The sequence below is a fragment of the Cervus canadensis genome, chromosome 18 (genome assembly GCF_019320065.1).
Source record: "Cervus canadensis isolate Bull #8, Minnesota chromosome 18, ASM1932006v1, whole genome shotgun sequence".
In the NCBI taxonomy this organism is placed as follows: Eukaryota; Metazoa; Chordata; class Mammalia; order Artiodactyla; family Cervidae; genus Cervus; species Cervus canadensis.
In genome coordinates, this window is record NC_057403.1 from 43,759,315 (window position 1) to 43,779,542 (window position 20,228).

A 20,228-nucleotide genomic window follows, 5' to 3' on the forward strand; every position below is an offset into this window, starting at 1 on the left:
CCCCCCTAGACTTGTTCTTTCTCCCTCAATAACTGTCAATAGTAAATAATTATGTAATGCCTACAAGCACTGAACACAACACTCGTCACAGACCTCCTGAAGCTTAGACTCTAATGCAAGGAGACAGATAATGAACAGTCCCAGTCCGTCTATCCTCCTTCCCCTCTTCCTCCTTCTGTCTTTCTCTACCTGTCATCTTCAGATAAACATTTCTTTCTACCTATCTACCAACCATCAGACAGTGATTAATACTAACACTAATCACAGAGTAAGAGGGAAAAGAAGTCTTGAGGTATGATGGGAGGATGCTGGTGGTTATTATTTTATATCGTAGTCAGGTTATTAGAGATCTGGAGGAAGTGAACAAGTAAACCACATGAGTATCTTGAAGAAACACACCATAGGCCAAGGAAACAGCTTGCTCTGAGTTGGGAGTACGCCTGGCATATCTGAAGAAGGAAAAAGGAGGTTAATGTGACATGAGTGGAAACGGTGAGGAAGAAGGTGGTGAGAGACGAATTCAGAGAGGGAGTGGGGCTAGATCACTGAAGACCTTCCAGACATCTGTAAGGACATTAGCTTTTATACCATACACCCAACTGGAGTCCTCACTGTTTTCTTTCTTGCACACTTGCGCAAGAAATTCTGTGGATGCTGTCTCCATAACAGAGCCCAAATACAACCACTTCTCTGATTCAAAACACCATGAATTATCACCAGAATCATTGCAATAGCCTCTTAATTCCTTACTCCCACCCCTGCCCCATCCCACCTCTTCATGAGCCCTTTTAAAAATGTAAACCAGATCCCATCAGTCACTGTTCTCTACAACACCTTCCTAATGGCTTTCCTCTCAAGCAGAGCAAAAGTGAACCTCTTCTCATGGCTTTCACAGCCCTATATGGTTGGCCTGTCCCCTTGGTCCACCCTCCTTCACTTCTTAGCCATGTTTCTCTCACTCATTCAATTTCTACCACACTGGTGTTCTCACTGTTCCTTTAAAAAGCCAATCAGATTCGTACCTAGTGGCTTTGTGCTTGCTGCTGTCTTGGTTTCAAATACCTTTCCCAGCTGCTCCCGTAACTTGCTTCCTCACCTTCTTCAGGTCTGCGTTAATACTACCTCCTCAGAGACGCCTTTTCCAACCACCCTATCTACACCCAGGAGCCCAAGGCCCACCCATTCTCTCTTCTCCTCAATACTTTGTTCTACTACTCTATTTTAGTTTTCTTCATTTATCATCTTCTGATATACTATATATTTACTTGTTTGGTTATTGCTTATCCATCTCCCCACACCAGAATATTAAACAGAATATTCATAGCTGTTTTGTTCACTGATGTAGCCCCAGTGTCTAGGACACAACCTGTATACAGAATATCTTGAGAATATTTGCTGAATGAAAAAACCAAACCAGCCTTGAGTCTGGTCTTACAGGTGAGTGACCCCTTGGAATTAGCCATACTGCCTCTGGAAGTACCTGTCAGAAGTTGCTTATTTTCTATGAACACCACACAATGGAAGGGAAACTCTCAGTCTCTATCATCCTGCCTGATATGACACATGATCCCGAAACTCCGTTTAAGAGAGTTTTCTTAAAGACTACATATTCTCAGTTTCCCTAGTGTCTTAGATGAAAGTACTAATTCGGGTCAATCATTTTCAAAATGCCTACTATGTTCAGTATGTAAAAGCTGCATATTCCTGGCCCATCTTTTCAAAACCAACAACCAGCCTGAGGCATTCGTTGACATGTATATTAAATTCTTTTCCGAAGCTCTAACCAAAACTTGTGAAAGTCAATGTCAACAAAAATTAAAATAATAAAGACAGAGATAACCTTTTCCACTGCAATAGGTAGGATGTGAATTTTCTTTTCCGTACTGGAAGCCAGTAAAACGCACACACACACACAGTTGCCGAAATGAAGCAGAGCCTCGGGCGTGTCTGCTCCCGTGGTGCCCACCTTCTGGCACGGCTTGACTCACCTTGTCGAAGTGCTGCTGCAGGATGTTTTTCATCTGCACCCTCTCAGCAGTCTCTGTTCCTGAACCAGTATTCAGGCACCTTGAGAGAGTCCCAATTTCCTCCTCAGCATCCTCTCCCAGAAAAATCCGCTCATCTAAATTCCCAACAGATAAAACATACTCCTCATAGGCTTTATTGATGGCTTTACTAGAGGGGGGGAGAAAAAACAGACAAAATGTACACTCGCAGAACTGCCATTTGAGGTTGTATGAGGCTACTTGTTTCACTGTTTTCATTTACTAAAAATTCTAACAGTTCTGTGAAAGTTAAATTTCAGTGGGATCACTAAGATAAAAACTGAGGAGTATAAAAATGCAGGGTGCTCCACTATGCTCATGCATTGCACCGGAAGTGTATTTTGCTGACAGTGTTCCAGGGTGGGTGCCCTGCACCAAGCTGCCAGCCGAGTTCTCTCTCCTGGCTGTTCCAGGCACCTGTGAAGACCTCAGTGCTTCTACATCATCATTCACCACCTGGGTAGTTCCAAAAGGATTTCTTTCAAAAATCATGATTCCAAAACTTAACTATCGAAACTTTAAAGAACGGCCACACAATTTTCAACTACTTCAAAACATGTGCTTTGAGTAAGAGGTGATAGAATTTTTTTACTGCGTCCCTATATTCTGCCATAAAACATATTCTATTTTTCCAGGATACAAACAATAAAAACATTAAACTCTGACGTTCCCTGAGCACATAAAGTATGAAAACACTTTATAACAGAAGTACTCACAAACTCTCTCCAAAATTCCCAGGTTCTAAAAAACCAGTAAGATTTTCTTCTTTTCCTTTAAGGAGCTATGATGGAAAAAAAGATCCTTAAGTCATCATATTAAATCAAGTCTTTACTCAGAAAATATTTTCAAAGCATTTCTTTACTACTTACAAACCTTTTTTTCATAAAGCTTCCTAATATAAGGTTTCCAGAAATGTTCCTTTATTCCTTTTGCTTCCAAAACTAAGCCGTCATGTAAGGAACACAGCTTCTCAATAACGCAAGGTGGGTCGGAGGAAGGTTTATAATCCTTAGCATGAAAATCTTCAGATAGACCTATGAAGGGTAAAAGCACAGAACAGGGATATCAGGTAGCATTCAACAAGCCTAACTGTAATAAATTAAAATATAAATAACAGAGAGTCTAATCAGCACATGAGTTGTTAGCACATGCGTGTATAGGAAATAGTGTAAGGTACTAATTTAACCATTTAAATACACTTCAAAAATAGCAAATAGAAGTAAAGCTTTTATTATGACTCAAAAGATTTCAGTTATCCAGTTATCTATCTGGAGATAGTTAAAAAAGAAAAACTAAAAAATTATTTTTTATACTACTATAATATCTACAAAACAGAAAAATAAAATTTTGCAAAGAAGTGTTACATTCAAATAAAAAAGTCACTTTGAGAAAAGTTACTGTTCAAAGTGCATACTCTTCATATACTTTGATTTAATTATATTAGATGCTTTTTCTTTTTTTTTTTTTAAGATGCTTTTATTACTTTACACCCCTCCTTGCCCTAGACTCAATGCAAGGCAAAAAAAAATAACAATAATAAATAAATAAGAGGGAAAAAATGAAGGGGACCAGCAATATAGAAACACAAAAGGGAGTTAGGAAGAAAATAAATGAAAGGACAGAATACGGAGAACTCTAGGCTTACCAAACCAGGAGCAACTGAAGTTAATTAACTCCACTAACTTTAAAAATCTACCTCGTGAGTCAGACAAGTTGAAATTCTAATCATAACCACTTCAAAACTGACAATCACTCAGAATCCTACCAAAGTATTATTCAAGCAGCAACAGCATTACATACTAGTTCAATAAGTACTTTTAAAATATTTGCTTTATAAATCATAATTTGGCCTCTTACTGTGTATCATTCATAGAAATTCTATACTTTAAAGCCTACTAAATGCATTACCAAAATAATTATCATTTCCACATACCTTTTAGAGCTGAAAATGCATTTTAATTATTTTAGAACCATAGGTACTCCTCTTCTGTAGAAAAGATTTGAATGAATAAATCTTTCAATAAATCTTTGACTTCCTCCTATGTGTCAGGCATGAAACTTGCCAACACACAAAACCACCGTCAGCTCGAATGTCATCATTGCTACTCCAGATTTCTAAATTCCTTCTTCTCATTGAGTATATATTTCAGAAACTTCTAAAGTTGTCATCTAACACTTTTAAAACGTTGTGGTATTTGCAATTTTTCTTTCTACAAATATTTTTACAGAGAGCTCAACTCCTAGTTCTCAGTACTCTGGGATAACTATGGTGATGAAGCGTGGAAAAGCATTTATGTTCTCTGATGCTAGGAAACCTGTACTATGTATACAACCCCCAAGAGTAAACATAGTGTAGACATGTGAGTCACCGGAGTCCCTGATTTACAAACTTACCTTTAAAATTAGGGTTCACAAGTTCTTTACGATTGGAACATTGAAGGGCATTTCCATAAACTAAGTCCAAAGCACACAGCAGAAGATGATAAGAATTAACCAAATCATCACTAATCATGGGAAAATTACCTACAGGATTATAAACAATTATAGAGTCAAATCTGCATCAACTTTACAATATTATAAAAATAATTTCTTCCTTTAATTAAAATGACATTATACAACAATATGCAGGGCTGACTCAAGAGCTACAGAAAGTGTTTTGGCAAATTTACATTTTGAAATATTACTTACTGTTTAACAAATTTCTAAGAGTTTAAGAAAAACCAAAACTTTACTAAAAATGCCATTCACTTAATAGTTGTTAAATAAGCATTTATTAAATGCCTGTCCAAACTTACTTTCACTGGTTTTTCTTTTGAAAACACTGAACACAACTTCATAAATTATCTCAAGCTGTAAAAAATTGTTGTATATGAAAATACTTTTCTGTCAGGAAAACTGGTATAAGTACTTATTTGGGAAAAGCTAAAAAATTATTAATATAATTATTTTTTAGCATATATGTACTTTAAAAAGACCAGAAACTATCATCAGACCCCTAACAGTAATAGTTCAATGCTTTTTGATGTAGTAATACAAGCTCATACAAACTAACGCAACAGGATCACAGTAAAAGATATTTCATTTCTAGAGCAAATATCCTGGGAATAATTGTTGACGCCTGGTAACAGAGAAAAAAGTAAACCAAAACCTAAACCTATAGAAATATATAACTTTTGTAGTTCTGGTTTATCTCTAACATTGAAAACAGGTTTTTACAGGCAGTTAAGAGAGTTATTCTTAGAAATTAAAACATAGTTCTAGATATTTTGTACCTTTAAGCATACCCCTCCTTCCACTAAACATTGCTTATATATGCTTCATATTGATTTTACATTCTCATAGTAACAGATGAATTCAATCTAAATAGCTAACATACATCTGAAGAATTATTTCTAAACTTCAACATTTTCACACTAAATACAAACACACACTCACACTACTTTGTTTCAGGCTTGTTTTCTTCTTTCCTCTAAAGAAAGTTACCACTTACCTCAGCATATCAGGATAAGCAATTCATTTTTTTAAATAGGTGAAACATTTCAACAAATGAATTTAAATGAATTAAAGAAAGAGAAAAAAAAAATTTTTCTGTCGCCAAAAACATAAATGATAATTAATAGGTTAAATTCTGCATTGATATAATGAAACTAACTTGCTTGGTTTGACTATAAAGATGCTTAATATTAAAATATACTCAATTCCTCAAATGTAAAACAGGAAGTGGTACCTACCAGTTTCAAATTAAAAAGCCCATCACACTGACAAGCCTAAACTTGTCACTGGTGTGTACTTGCCATAGAAGGAAAAAATCTGCAGCCCAGTAACTTCTTACGAGAAACTTAAATGCCCCTAAAGATCAGAATCTAAATTCCAGGACTCTCCTAACATGACATAGTCTACCTTTCCAATCCTGACTTTAGAAATAAATCCCACTTTGTGAAATATTTTATCTTTCAATCAACAAAGATAATCTGACTAAAGACTTGGGATATCATGTAAAACAGGAAGCGGTGCCTAACGGTCTTCAGGCCACAAAGCCCTTCATGACAACAAGCCCAAACTTGTCACTGGTATGTACTTGCCATTGGAAGTCAAGAAAGATAACAGGCAAATGTTAGCTTATTTATCAGGAATGAGATTATCTGGGATGCCCACTGTTGCACACAAAGTCATGAAAAAGATGCCCATAAAAGAACACACCTCCTCCCCCCAAATAATGAATCGAGAACTGAATAAAACCAACTAATCTACTCTACTGGAAAAGATCGTAGTGAATCATGAATGATCACAGCACTGGACTGTGAGTAGAAAAAGGCTCTTCAGACCAAATAATTATAGACAATTAATAACAGTAAGATAAAATTCAAACACTGAGTTAACTGTAGAGACAAAAACTATGCCACTCCAGTTGCTCAGCTGAGACCAAAACCTACTTGAGGGCAATACACTTCTTTTCCAGTAATTTATATATCAGTACTAAATACTTACCTCCAAGTGTACATATACCAAAAAGACATCAAACAGATAAAAATCCTCTAGTCAGATATACCTGCCCATAACCTACTGCCAAGATTAATCTCATATATAACACCAGCCACAGTAAGCCAAGGGGCAGCAAATGTTCAAACTATCATGAAAAGAGTTTATGTGCTCTTAAGATGTTCTACATTTCATGCCACTGATCACACCACCTTCATCTGCACTAGAGAAACATTCAGTGTGACGGAAAGCAAAAATAACCAAGAGCTTACTTCTGACAAGGCAAGATTTTTCTTTTCAATTAAGCATGCAGCTCGGGGAAGGCAGGATGAGTTGTAACCTATAGACAAATCACAGTGACACCGACAGAGTGACACATCCCTGCCGGAGGACCCACACCCCCAGCATGAAACCAAGAGCTGGAAGGTGTGGATTCAAACCCTAGCTCTTGTTCCAGCAGCTGGTTTCTGGGCCTCAGTAACTTACTCTTTAAAATAAATACATTGGGCAAGTTGACCTAATAGTGAGAATCTCTCCTATTGAAGAAACACCTTTCAGCTCTATAATTCTTTGATTTTAGCTTTGCATTTTATTAGGCTATCTTAATGGCAAAGGCATTCTACACAGTCTACAGAAAAAGCTATGGAACCGTACTTTCTTTTCTTCCTTAAATTACTAAGAATCATTTTTACACAGAAACACAGAGAGGACAATGATAGTCATAAAAATGTATTCCACTGAATGCAGACCTTGGGCAGATTAAGTGAGAAGAGAGGGCAGCAAAAATAAATTGTATCTAAAGACATTTGAGCAAGCATGTTTATCTGAACAAGGCATAAAAAGTAATCTAAATTACTTTGAGAATGATTAGTCCCACTTCATTATGTAAGGCATGTCTTGTGCAAAATACACGTCCAAGACAAAAGCACAGACACACTAATGTGTTTTCAGCCCATAATTCAGAGATAATATGCTTTGGAAAAGATGTTGTGTAAGAACAAAACTAAAGGATATTCCATTTAACGCATGATGTTTGGTATACTGTAAAGAAATCCAATGCTGCGGAGCAACTAAGCCGGTGCATCACAACTACTGAAGCCTGAGCGCCCTTGAGCCTGTGCTCTGCAAAAGAAACCACTGCGATGAGAAGCCTGTGCACCGCAACTAGAGAGTAGCCCCTATTGTAAAGTAATTAGCCTCCAATTAATAAAAATAAATGAAAAAAAAAAAAAGCTCAACATTCAGAGAGTAGCCCCTGCTCGCCACAACTAGAAAAAGCTCATGCACAGCAACAAAGACCCAGCACAGCCACAAATAAATAATTTTTTTTGTTTTATAGAACAGAGGGAGATCGAGAGGGAGGAAGTATCAAAGGAAAAAAAAAAGAAGGAAAAGAAATTAAAAAGATTTATTAAAAGGCAATACTTAAAAAAAAGAATGTGGGATTCAAATCCTCGAGAAATTTTTCAGTGAGCATCTTTTCCTGATACACATTATAGGTTGACAGTACCTGAACTTTTAAGTAAGCTAATATTGAAATAAATATTACGCTTTCCTTACCTTTTGCATATATAAAAAGCACCCAACAAAAATGGAAAACTTCAGACACGGTACAGGGCTGTCGCCTTTGGGGGAGAAAAAAGTCATGAGATAACAGAAGAATCAGAAAAAGACATGACACATGACTGTAACCTAGGTGAGAAGCAAAACCCACAGTTGGAGGGAGTGACAGCAGATTCATTTCTCATGGAAAACGTGCAAGAAGTTCTGCTCCAATTGAACACAGGTAAGGAGATAGCTCAGAGCGAGGGAAAGCTCGCTCAGGAGAAAAATTCCGAAGAACTGTAGACGCTTTTCCAGGTCAAGAACGCTAAGGCAGAAAATAAAATGAGTTCTATTTTTTAATGAGTTCATCAAAGCAGGGCAATGATGTTTAATCCTTGCCATCAAGTGGTGAATAAAGCCCTATAATATGATAATCAAGGAGAAGGATCTTGTAGCGAATGAGGAGACTGAGATACATGGAGAGCAAGTGTACAGAGTTAACGAGTGTGGGAACTAAACCCCAGTCTTCAGCTTCTTCTCCTCAAAGCACCTTGTTAGAATAAGGGTACGAACAAAATAGCAGTACGAATGAAATTAACAAAATAACAATAGCTCTTTTGATGACATCAGCAAGGCTAATGTTGCTTTAAGACCCATGTATATAGTCAGATTGGCTTCCCAGGTGGCGCTAGTGGTAAAGAACCTGACTGCCAATGCAGGAGATATGAGATGTGAGTTTGATCCCTGGGTAGGAAAGATCCCCTGGAGAAAGGCACGGCAACCCACTCCAGTATTCTTGCCTGGAGAATCCCATGGACAGAGGAGCCTGGCAGGCTACATAGTGTCAGATGTGAGTGAAGCAACTTGGCACACACACATGCAGTCAGATAGCCCTCCAATCTTTTTCCCTCTATCACAGCTGATGAACTGTAAACCCTCACCCTCTAAAGACATTCCAGATTATATTAAGCCACAAAAAGACTTTTTTGGGGGAGCACGCTGCATGACATGCAGGATCTTACCCCAAACAGGGATCAAACCTGTGCCCCTGCAGTGGAAGTATGGAGTCTTAACCCCTGGACCACTAGGGAAGTCCCATGAGAGGACTTTTCAGTGGAAATTCTGGGCTTCCTATAATTCCTTATATTTCTATCATTAAGAATACCTGTTATAGGTACTGTTGTAGGGAAGAAGAGGGGGAAAAATAAAAGAGTACCTGTTGTATTTGCTAAGTCATCTGCTAAAGGGAGCTTTAGACCTGTTTAAAACTGGCTTTTCTACCAAAACCTCTGCCAATGCTTAGATGAGACATGTGTTGGCTCCATATCCCAATACCCTTATTCTTACAAGGTGTTTTGAGGAGAAGAAGCTGAAGACTGGGGTTTAGTTCCCACACTGTCATTAACTCAGTACCCTTGCTCTCCATGTGTCTCAGTCTCCTCATCCGCTAAAAGATCCTTCTCTCCTTGGGGAGCATATTGTAGGGCTTCATTCACCAGTTGATAGCAAGGGTTAAATGTCATGGCCCTGCTTTAAAAAGCAGCCTTCCCACCACAGACACATGACAAACTACATAGTTTTGATGCCTACCAAGATAAAAGTCAAACTTTTAGGCTTAACGCTCAAGCCATTCTAACTTTCAGTTATAAGTCCTAGGGATGCAATGTACAACATAATAAATATAATTAACACTGCTGTAGGTTAATATATGCAAGTTGCTAAGAGAATAAATCTTAAAGGGTTCTGATCAGAAGGAATTTTTTTTCTATTTAATTTTGTATTTCTATGTGAGATGCTGAATGTTCACTAAATATATTGTGGTCATCATTTCATAAGTCACATCATTATACTGCACTCCTTAAATTTATATAGTGTTGTATGTCAGTTATATCCCAATAAAACTGGAAGGGAGAAAAAAAATTAAGCTACTCCCAAAACTGGCTCTGTAACTTGAGAACTCTGGAACAAACAACCACCTTAGCCAAATTTCCTCTTTGCTGCTGTGGTATTTTCATTCTTCATCCTCTGCATAGAAGAATCTCTCTCTCTCCAAATTCACCAAAACGGGTACCAAATGATGGGTACCAAAATCCTACCCATCCTTTCAGACATGTTTCTACTTCTTCCATGGAACATTACCTAACTGGCTTATACAGAGTGGATTATTTTTGCCTCAGAAGTCCTACATTTCTATTATCTTTTGCATTTATACATGCCTCTCCCTTATAATACTTACTGTAAGCTCTCAAAAGACAGTAACTGTGGGTTTGGGTTTTGGCGTGTTTGTTTTTAATATTTGTGTCCTACATAATACCTAACAAAGTAGTTCATATAGTAAACTCTCAATAAATATTCAATGACAAATTTTCAAAGACCAGTTTATAAGGAGAACATGGGCTCTCAGGCAGACTCTTTAAGATTCAATAAGAGCTCCACACTTACTGTGTGACCTTGGCCAAATCACTTAGCCTCTCAAAGGCTTGTTTCCCCCACATGTAACAACAGTATCAACCTCATGAAGCTGAAGTAGTGATTAACTCCAGTAATACATGCTTAATTTAAGTCTTAGCAGAGTCCCTGCACCACAATAAATGCTCAGTAAATGGTAGGAATTATTATTACTGTCATTAGGGCAATACAAATGTAGATCTTTTAGTAAACTTATCTTAGAATTTTCTTAATTAGAATTAAGCAATATATACACCTAATATTAATAATACGTATGTGCTCAGTCGCGGCCCACTCTTTGCAACCCCAAGGACTGTAGCCCGCCAAGCTCCTCTGTCCATGGAATTTTCCGGCAAGAATACTGCAGTGGATTGCCATTTCCTTCTCCAGCAATATAATATATATATAAACATAATTAAGAAAATTCTATAATATATATTATAGAATTACTTTGTCAACAAAGGTCCATCTAGTCAAGGCTATGATTTTTCCAATAGTCACGTATGGATGTGAGAGTTGGCCTACAAAGAAAGCTGAGCGCTGAAGAACTGATGCTTTTGAACTGTGGTGCTGGAGGAGACTCTTGAGAGTCCCTTGGACTGCAAGGAGATCCAACCAGTCAATCCTAAAGGAAATCAGTCCTGGGTGTTCATTGGAAGGACTGATGTTGAAACTGAAACTCCAATACTTTGGCCACCTCATGCGAAGAGCTGACTCATTTGAAAAGACCCTGATGCTGGGAAAGACTGAGGGCAGGAGGAGAAGGGGACGACAGAGGATGAGATGGTTGGATGGCATCACCGACTCAATGGACACGAGTTTGGGTGGACTCCGGGAGTTGGTGATGGACAGGGATGCCTGCCATACTGTGGTTCATGGGGTTACAAAGAGTTGGACATGACTGAGCGACTGAACTGAACTGATAATATATATATGTAATAACATATATCAAAGCAAATACAATCTGACATCATTTTCTGCAACACTTTAAGGAAAGAAGATACTCTATATTTTTCTATAAATGATCATATCAGCTCATTCAGACTCAGAAACAAGCTTCTATCCAAACTTTACAATACTTCATTATAAACAGACAATTCCCCAAAACTGCAAGCAAACCAGACCGGCTGCTTCAACAGCAGTGAGGTCAACTATATAAAAACGTACACTGTTTTATTTTTTAAAGATGCTCACTTACTATAAACATCCATCACAATTTGGGAACATTTTTATATATTGAAAGAGGAGCAAACGTTATTCATTCAATTATAACAACTCACTTTCCCCTACTTTTGTCAACATCTTTCTAGTTCTATTTTCACTTCTACTTTATGAAACAACTTTCCTGAGAAAAGTAGAGAATTTGTATCCCATAACTGCCCTTATCTGCCAGGAAAGATGGAAGACATTGAGCCAGAGTACAGTTTCAGACTTTGCAGACACAGTCAGAAGCACAATTTCATGACAGTTTCAAATCGATTACTCTCCCCCAACTGAATTTCTCTACTTTTCACTGGTTGTAAACATCCGAATACAAGGAGAAGCCTTTTCAGGGGAATTTACTCAGTCTTACATAAAAGTTAAATGAAGAGTTTATATGTATTATAATATGTAGAAAATAATAGAAAAAATCAATACAGTCAATAAAAGAAAATTAAGTAATCAAATTCTATACCCAAGGTGGCTAATTGGTGAGAGCACCTACAGTCCTGTTGTTGCATTGTTGGTTGCTTAAAGGAAAAGGAAAAGGAAAAGTTTATATGAACACAGATTCCACACATTTTGCAACATGAAAGAAGCTAAACTCTTCAGAGCTAACATAAAATGAAAAGCAAGAAATTATGATGAGAAAAAAAGATTACTTATGAAATCACATTGATTTCTTAGGACTGGCAAAATAAACTGAGGGATGCGGACCAAGGGATCAAAACTGTAGCACAGACAGAAGAGTGTGTATTCCTGCTTAACAAATATAAAAACATACCGCTGTTTTCTTCCTCTTTGTTGACGTGGCTGCTCCTCTTGAGGATATTTAAAAATGTCCTGAAAGATGGGTTCATATTTCTTAAAAATTACAGCAGAAACAGTGAAGTTTCTTTCTAATCTCTCAGTGCGTTCTCTGAAATGTGGAGGGAGATTGGCCATGTCTTCCCATTTCTTCATCTTGTTAAAAAATTCAATTAAGCTGATAGTAAAAATAAAAAGTGAGATTTTCATAATTAATACAAATATAGGTAAATAAAAGTAAATCAACATTAACTCATTATTACTTTTAGACAGTGATATAAAATCACAACTCATGACTCTGACAGGCTTACTCTCACAGGTCGGTTTATTTCTCTTATCTTCCAAATCTAACTTTCCTAATCTCTTTTTCTGAGATTAAGGTTTTTTTTTTTTTTTAATTATGAAATACACATTAATACTATAAAATAAGTAAGTAACCAGAGAACAAAACCAACATTCATGTACCAACTGATTCAACGGATATTAACGTAGCACGTAAACTTTGACATGTTTGCTTCAGATGCTATCGAAACAGCCAAAGTTCTCATTTCTACTCTCCCCCAATCCTATTTCTCACTCTTCTTCCCCAAAGATAACCATCATTCTATAGTCTGAGTCCTTCTCATCCAAGTTTTTATACTTACTATGTGGTTATATATGTACCCAGCAACAGTATCTTTTATATGTCTGATTTTAAAGTTTTACATAAGTAGTATACTGTAAGTAGCATTCTATAACTTACTTTTCCATTCAACAATGGCTTTTTGTTTGTTTGGGGGCCTTGTCCTGCAACATGTGGGATTCTAGTTCCCTATCAAACTCACACCCCCTGCAGTGAGAGTGTGAAGTCTTAATCACTGAACCATCGGAGAATTCCCCATTCAGTAATGTTTATGAGATTAATGTTGATATGGATAGATCGAATTCATTCATTTTAATTGCTAGAACTATTCCTCCATATGAACTACTATTTTTTTGCATTTACTCCCCAACCAATGGAAACGGAGCCTTCTAATTTTTCTCTGTAACAAAAAATGCTATAATGAACACATTTTTATACATGTATACTGGAATTTCTTTAAGAATTACCCCCAAGAAATAGAATTGCTGAGTCAGAGAATATGCATCTTCAACTTTACGGGCTGATGCCAAATTTCCCACTGGAGTGACTGTGCCAATTTATACTCTCTCTAACGTACACTAGCAAGACAGAGTTCCTATTTCCCTGCATAATGGTATTGTGCGTGCATGCTAAGTTGCTCCAGTCGACTGTGTTTGACTCTGTGTGACCCTAGACTATAGTCCTCTAGGCTCCTCTGTTTATGGAATACTCCAGGCAGGAATACTGGAGTGGGTTGCCATTCCCTTCTCCAGGGGATCTTCCCGACCCAGGGATCGAACCCACGTCTCTCACATCTCCTGCACTGGCAGGCAGGTACTTTAACCCTAGCGCTACCTGGGAAGCCTGAATAATGGTATTAGGAGACTCCAAATTTCCCCAATCTGATGAGAATGAAATAATAGATAATCTTTACTTTGAGCTTCTTTGATTAGTAGTGAGACTGAACATATTTGTCACATCTATTGGCTACTTGGGTTTAGGCTTCTGTGAAATCATATGCTTTTCCCATTTTTTAGTAGCTATTTGTCAATTATTAACTATTGTTAGTGGTTCTTTATTTAATTCTGGATATTGGCCATTGTTACACTGTAAATATCTTCTCCCAAACTGCTCTTTGCTTTTAATTCATTTAGTCCATTATGGCAGAAAAGTAAATAACCTGAACCCATAGGTAACAAGTTAAAAACTGAGCTTTAAAAAAAAAAACAACTGAGCTTTTGAAATGGAAATAAAACTGAAGTCTGAGAAATTATTTGTGTTAAAGTATTAGATAAGTTTAGACTAGTAAAGTCTATAATGATTATTCCATAATTTGACCTTTGCTTCTAAAGTTCCTTATCTGTCATTTAACTAGATTACTCTGTCTCCACTTTGCTTCTTTGCAATGATTATACTTAGCACCTTCTTTAAGGTTTATAGCCAAGGTGTTCAATTCTTATCAACTGCCTCTTATTCTTAGGCCTAAATATAACTCAGGATGAAATTCAAGATTAATAAATAGACTACAGCTAAAAGATTACATTTCTTGTTAATTATTTTAAAGTAAGTGATTTTTTTAAACCACTAGGTCCATTAAGTTTTGACAGTGGTATTTCCTCCAAAATGCCAAACATCCTTTTCCCACCAGCCTTTAATAAGCCATGAGAAAATTAACCCAAAGTGCCCAAATAATGAAACAATCAATTCAATTACACAACAGACAGAAAAAGCAATTTCTGCCTCCTCCTTAAAACATTCTTTGGCCTTCTAACTGATTTTGTAATAGTGTTACTTATCCTCCAAATAGGAAACTATTTACACATTACATATAGAAGATACCAGTCCTGTGCATGTAGTTGCAAGTTTAATACCATAAAATATTTACCTTTTCAATTTAGAGTATCTTTACTTAGAATTCTCCCAATAATTTCAAAATGGTAAGTCATAACCTTTAATAGTAAACTCCTCATTTAAGTGTCAAATACATTAAAATTTAAATATTTTTCTCCAAAGAAATAAAATATAATGGGTACTAACTTAGATGTGGCAAAGGAAAACCATGACCTAACTTCTAAATTTAGCATTCCATAGGCACAAAGGGTCATAAAGTGAAAAAGAGAATTCCTGCTGTCACTATGCTTTTATATTAGCCGCACTTTAAAAATTCTAACATAGTTACCTCTGCTCTGAACATCTCAGGATTCGAGTTAAAGATACATAGTTTCCTTCAACTGTCCCTTTGCTTACAGTTGGCACAGATTTTCTGCAAGCCACATATAAGGCACATGCTAACCAATGAAGATCATTTCCCTGTAAAAAAAAAAAAAAGAAAGAAAACTGAGTTTGAGCTAATGACATATTTCAGCTGAAAAATTCTTGTGGGAAACTGCATTTTCAATGATGTTCCTGTCCCAAATGCTTTTATGACACAGTCTTTCAAGGAGAAGTATAAGTTTGTTCTTTGATCTGGCTCCACCAACAGCACAGATGAAAGTGATGCAATTTTCAAGATCATGAAAGGCAATAGGGATTCCACGTGGATCTCTCTCTCTCAGAACATATACCTTAGAAGTCCCAACAAGGACATAAAATACAAGAAATCAAAAGATGAAAGTCTATAACCAGTATTCTATATTAAATATCAAATGAATTTTATTTTCCACTGTACACTTCCATGAGACTGACACCCCACATGATCTTACAGCCTCCCTGACTACTAGTTCCACCAGAGCAGGGATTTTGATGTTTTTGAGCACTGCTTTACGCACAGCACCTAGATAAGAGTGTCTGGCAAAGAACAGGTGATCAACAACTATTTGGAAAAAAATATTGATTCACTTATTGGGTAAACTGATCTGAAAATCTGAGATCAAAGTCTTTTTTTAAAAAATTGAGCATATTTTACACATATTTTAAAAAAATAACTAACCATCTATTATTTGCCACTTGTTTATATAATCCTGGGCTTCATACGACTTAATCACTGTGAGTTAAGCATAAAAAGTGCAAAATTATGCTTTTTCTATTTAATTTACAAGGTTACCCTGAGGGTAAAATAAGAGCTTATTTGGAGGCACTTATGCCCATCACCAAAAATAGTCCTTCTCTTTTGTCACAGGAACCACTAGGAAATAAACAATAACATAGCCTATTCAGTCAGATCACCTAAGCATGTGAAAGAGCTTTGTGAATTCTAAAGCACTATCCATGAATGCTTTATGCTCCAGAAATTCCACATTACCTTACTTAACCTTCAGAACAGCTGTGTAAAGTAGGTACAAATATCTCAAGTGGACATATCACAAAACTGAGTTTGGAGTAGTTAAGTAAATTGCCCAAAGTCACCAAGTCCTGTCAGGTTCTAAAGCCAGTACTTTACTAGCTTTTCCCCTCCTCTGTTGCTGCTGCTGCTGTCTCTTCAGTCGTGTCCGCCTCTGTGCGACCCCATAGGCGGCAGCCCACCAAGTTCCTCGTCCCTGGGATTCTCAAGGCAAGAACACTGGAGTGGCCTTTTGGCTCTCTGAACTGCACCATGGCGGTCGGCAAGAACAAGCGCCTTACGAAAGGAGGCAAAAAGGGAGCCAAGAAGAAAGTGGTTGACCCATTTTCTAAAAAAGATTGGTATGATGTGAAAGCACCAGCTATGTTCAATATAAGGAATATTGGGAAAACATTGGTCACGAGAACTCAAGGAACCAAAATCGCGTCTGATGGCCTCAAAGGTCGTGTTTTTGAAGTGAGTCTTGCTGATCTGCAGAATGATGAAGTAGCATTTAGAAAATTCAAGCTAATTACTGAGGATGTTCAGGGCAAAAACTGCCTGACTAATTTTCATGGTATGGATCTTACCCGTGACAAAATGTGCTCCATGGTCAAAAAATGGCAGACCATGATTGAAGCTCACGTTGATGTCAAGACTACCGATGGTTACTTGCTTCGTCTGTTCTGTGTGGGTTTTACTAAAAAGCGCAACAATCAGATCCGGAAGACCTCTTACGCCCAGCACCAGCAGGTGCGCCAGATCCGTAAGAAGATGATGGAGATCATGACCCGAGAGGTGCAGACAAACGACTTGAAAGAGGTGGTCAATAAATTGATTCCAGATAGCATTGGAAAAGACATAGAAAAGGCTTGCCAATCTATTTATCCGCTCCATGATGTCTTCGTTAGAAAAGTAAAAATGCTGAAGAAGCCTAAATTTGAATTGGGAAAACTCATGGAGCTACATGGTGAAGGTAGTAGTTCTGGAAAAGCTACTGGGGACGAGACAGGTGCTAAAGTTGAACGAGCTGATGGATACGAACCACCAGTCCAAGAATCGGTTTAAAATGCAGACTCTTAATGGTGACAAATAAAAGATCTTATTTGTGGTTAAAAAAAAAAAAGAACACTGGAGTGGGTTGCCATTTCCTTCTCCAATGCATGAAAGTGCAAAGTGAAAGTGAAGTCGCTCAGTCGTGTACGACTCTTAGCGACCACATGGACTGCAGCCCACCAGGCTCCTCTGACCATGGGATTTTCCAGGCAAGAGTACTGGAGTGGGGTGCCATTGCCTTCTCCGTTCCCCTCCTCTAGATGTAACTAAATTAAAATTCTATTAATGCAAGAATAAAAAAAAAAAATAAGAATAAACTTAGTGAGTGCCACACAGGCAAAAACACCGTATTACAGTTAAATAACACCTCGGTTAGGCCTTCCCATTCTGAGCCTATTTGCCCTACTCTTTCCACAAACTATTAAACAACTTAAGAAAATCATATGGCCCGCAGTTTAAATACCACTCCCACGAGCAGTCAGACAGCAGATAAACAATACAGACTTCCGTGTCACTTCCCATTGGCCCGTAAAGGGGAGGTGCCTACAGAGTTGAGCCTCACTGGCTAGAATGGCCATTTTTCTCAATTGCAAGCCCCGTCCGAAGAAAGGGACAAAACATGTCTAGATGACAGCGACTCTTAAGAATCCTGTGCAGTGTCTGGGGTGACCAATAGGTCCTCAAGATCGCCGGAGTCCTGACTTCCTAGAGACAGATATGAGTCTATATCCAGGTAGGCAGAAAGCCCGTTTCATCCGCTCACGGGAAGATTCGTCTTTGTTTACAAATACACAAACACAGCCCGAAACGTAACGCATTTACTCAAACGGCAATGCCTGGACAAAGGCAAGTAGGTACAGCTTTCAAAGAACTTAAGGAGAAGCCTGGAAATGCAGACGCTAAAATCGGGTTAATTACAGTGCTAGCGCAGGCAAGCCCCCCACCCCCATCCCTTTTGAGTACGGTCCTGACAACTGCACCTGTTCAGTCGGCCAACCAGATGGCTGTATTTTTGTAATCAGACCCCAACACGACCTCAGCCTCGAGGTGCTAGTTCAAGGCAAAGGCTGTTCCCCCTTCGGAACCGAAGACGGAAGAGAACCGAGACAGAGTTCACTTTTAGGACCGCTAAGGGCTTTTCAAAAGCCAGGTTTCCAGGACGAAAGTGAGCAGAAAGGACTCCCTTCCCGCTCCAGGCTGGGGGACCGGGAGAGCCGGGGCTGACCTGGGGGGGGGGGGTTCCCCCACGGGGCGCCCGAGCCGGAGAGAGAAGGGCCCCCATCCCCCGCGGCGGGGCGGGACCGCTAGGCCCCGCAAGCCGCTGGTCTCTTCCCCGGGCGCACCTCCAGCGTGTAGCTCTCGCTCATGCTCCGGTAGCTCTCCCAGGCCTCGGCCCGCGCCGCCTCGTCCATGTTCAGGCGGCTGCACAGCTCGTCAAACCGCTGCTGGGTCTGAGGGGCCGGCGACCGGGCCGGTTGCGCGGCGTCCTCCGCCTCGCCATCGTCCTCCTCCTCCTCATCTGAGGCCGCCGCCGCCGGAGGGGGAGGCGGGGGCGGCGGCGATTGGTCGCCTCCCGACGGCATAGCGTACACCTGTGCGGCGGGTCCTCAGGTGAGCCAAGGGCCCGGGCCCGCAGCCATTCAAACCGCGAAGCGCCCGCCGGTCGGCAGCCCTCTCGGCGACTGCGCCGCCGCCAACGGCGCTGGACCTCAAGTCGGCACCCGTAGTTCGGAGCACGGCCTGCTGGGAAATGTAGTCCAGGCCGGCGGCCCACGGGGATCAAAAATCATATTAAAAAAAAAGTCATCTCGCGTCCTCTCCCTTAGCTTGAAATAAAAGCGACTTATCTACATTTCAAGTACCTCTTCATCGGGAGACCCATTCAGCAGGGTTGTACTGAAAAGAAAGTATCTAAGAAACGTTGACACGTGAAGGTTTAGTGTTCAAAGCGTCCTCAGAAATAATACTTATCACTTGCGTGTCCTAATCTGAAAAACCAAGGTAGTAGTAAGGGCCTGTCTGCCTAAATTCAAATTTTGGCATCACTCTTACAAATTCTAGTTCTTTCCTATATTTCTTTTTTGTCCGAGCTGCAGTGGTTTGTGGTATATTATTTCCCCCATCAGGGATTCAACCAGCGCCCCTTTCAATGGAAGCAGAGTCCTAACGGGTGGACCGCCAGGGAATTCTCCTTTTCTATGTTTTAATTTTATGTGAGATTTTCAAATAATTATTTGATTTTTTTTGGAAAGGAGTAATTCATTTTTCCCCCATAGGGTGAATTGACATTTACCCCTAAGTGACATATTTGTTCTGTTCTCAGTTGCCCAGTTGTCTTTTTTTTTTTTTTAATAATTCAACCTTTATTTATAGTATCAATTACAGATCATCCACATTCATATACATAGATGGCATTACATTTGATTACAGAATTTTAGATTAGATAATGAATGGATGGATCAAAATTTTCTTTTGAACTTTATCTGGAACATTATCTTGGCATCATCTTTCTCCCTGCCCACTCACTTTGCATGATGTGTTTGTCCCACCATTATAAATTCTTTGCTGTATTTGATATATTTTCTAGAATATGAGTACATAATAATCTCTATTTCCAACACTTAACATATTGCTTGGCCAGTAATGTTCAGTATGTGTTTATTAGGAGATTAAGCAAGTGAATTTTCCCCTGGTGGCTCAGCTGAAAAATAATCTGCCTGCAATGCGGGAGACCTGGGTTCAGTCCCTGGGTTGGGAAGATCCCCTGGAGAAGGGAAAGGCCACCCAC

General features: G+C 38.8%; 2 protein-coding genes and 1 long non-coding RNA gene across 3 annotated transcripts in view; 2 read left to right on the forward strand and 1 right to left on the reverse strand.

Moving 5' to 3' along the window:
• The window catches only part of RBL2 (RB transcriptional corepressor like 2), a 43,894-nt gene extending 24,716 nt beyond the window's left edge, over nt 1-19,178 (reverse strand). Inside the window, exons 1-8 of the mRNA XM_043435144.1 lie at nt 18,784-19,178; nt 15,305-15,435; nt 12,502-12,702; nt 8,085-8,149; nt 4,440-4,568; nt 2,919-3,079; nt 2,762-2,826; nt 1,989-2,175 (exon numbers count right to left, since the gene is read on the reverse strand). Coding sequence (XP_043291079.1) covers nt 1,989-2,175; nt 2,762-2,826; nt 2,919-3,079; nt 4,440-4,568; nt 8,085-8,149; nt 12,502-12,702; nt 15,305-15,435; nt 18,784-19,023 — 1,179 coding nt within the window. The 5' untranslated portion in view covers nt 19,024-19,178. The remainder of the gene's footprint in view (nt 1-1,988; nt 2,176-2,761; nt 2,827-2,918; nt 3,080-4,439; nt 4,569-8,084; nt 8,150-12,501; nt 12,703-15,304; nt 15,436-18,783) is intronic.
• On the forward strand, nt 16,631-17,497 carry LOC122420239 (40S ribosomal protein S3a). Its single transcript, XM_043435149.1, has one exon. It carries the CDS (start codon nt 16,658-16,660, stop codon nt 17,450-17,452), a length of 795 nt encoding a protein of 264 aa, XP_043291084.1. The 5' UTR covers nt 16,631-16,657; the 3' UTR covers nt 17,453-17,497.
• Nucleotides 18,062-20,228, forward strand: part of LOC122420242 — a 44,073-nt gene continuing 41,906 nt past the window's right edge. Inside the window, exon 1 of the long non-coding RNA XR_006263242.1 lies at nt 18,062-18,173. This is a non-coding gene — a long non-coding RNA (uncharacterized LOC122420242). The remainder of the gene's footprint in view (nt 18,174-20,228) is intronic.

Excerpts from the sequence above, each read along its gene's own strand:
- LOC122420239 (XM_043435149.1), top strand. The coding sequence starts at position 16,658 with ATGGCGGTCGGCAAGAACAAGCGCCTTACGAAAGGAGGCAAAAAGGGA.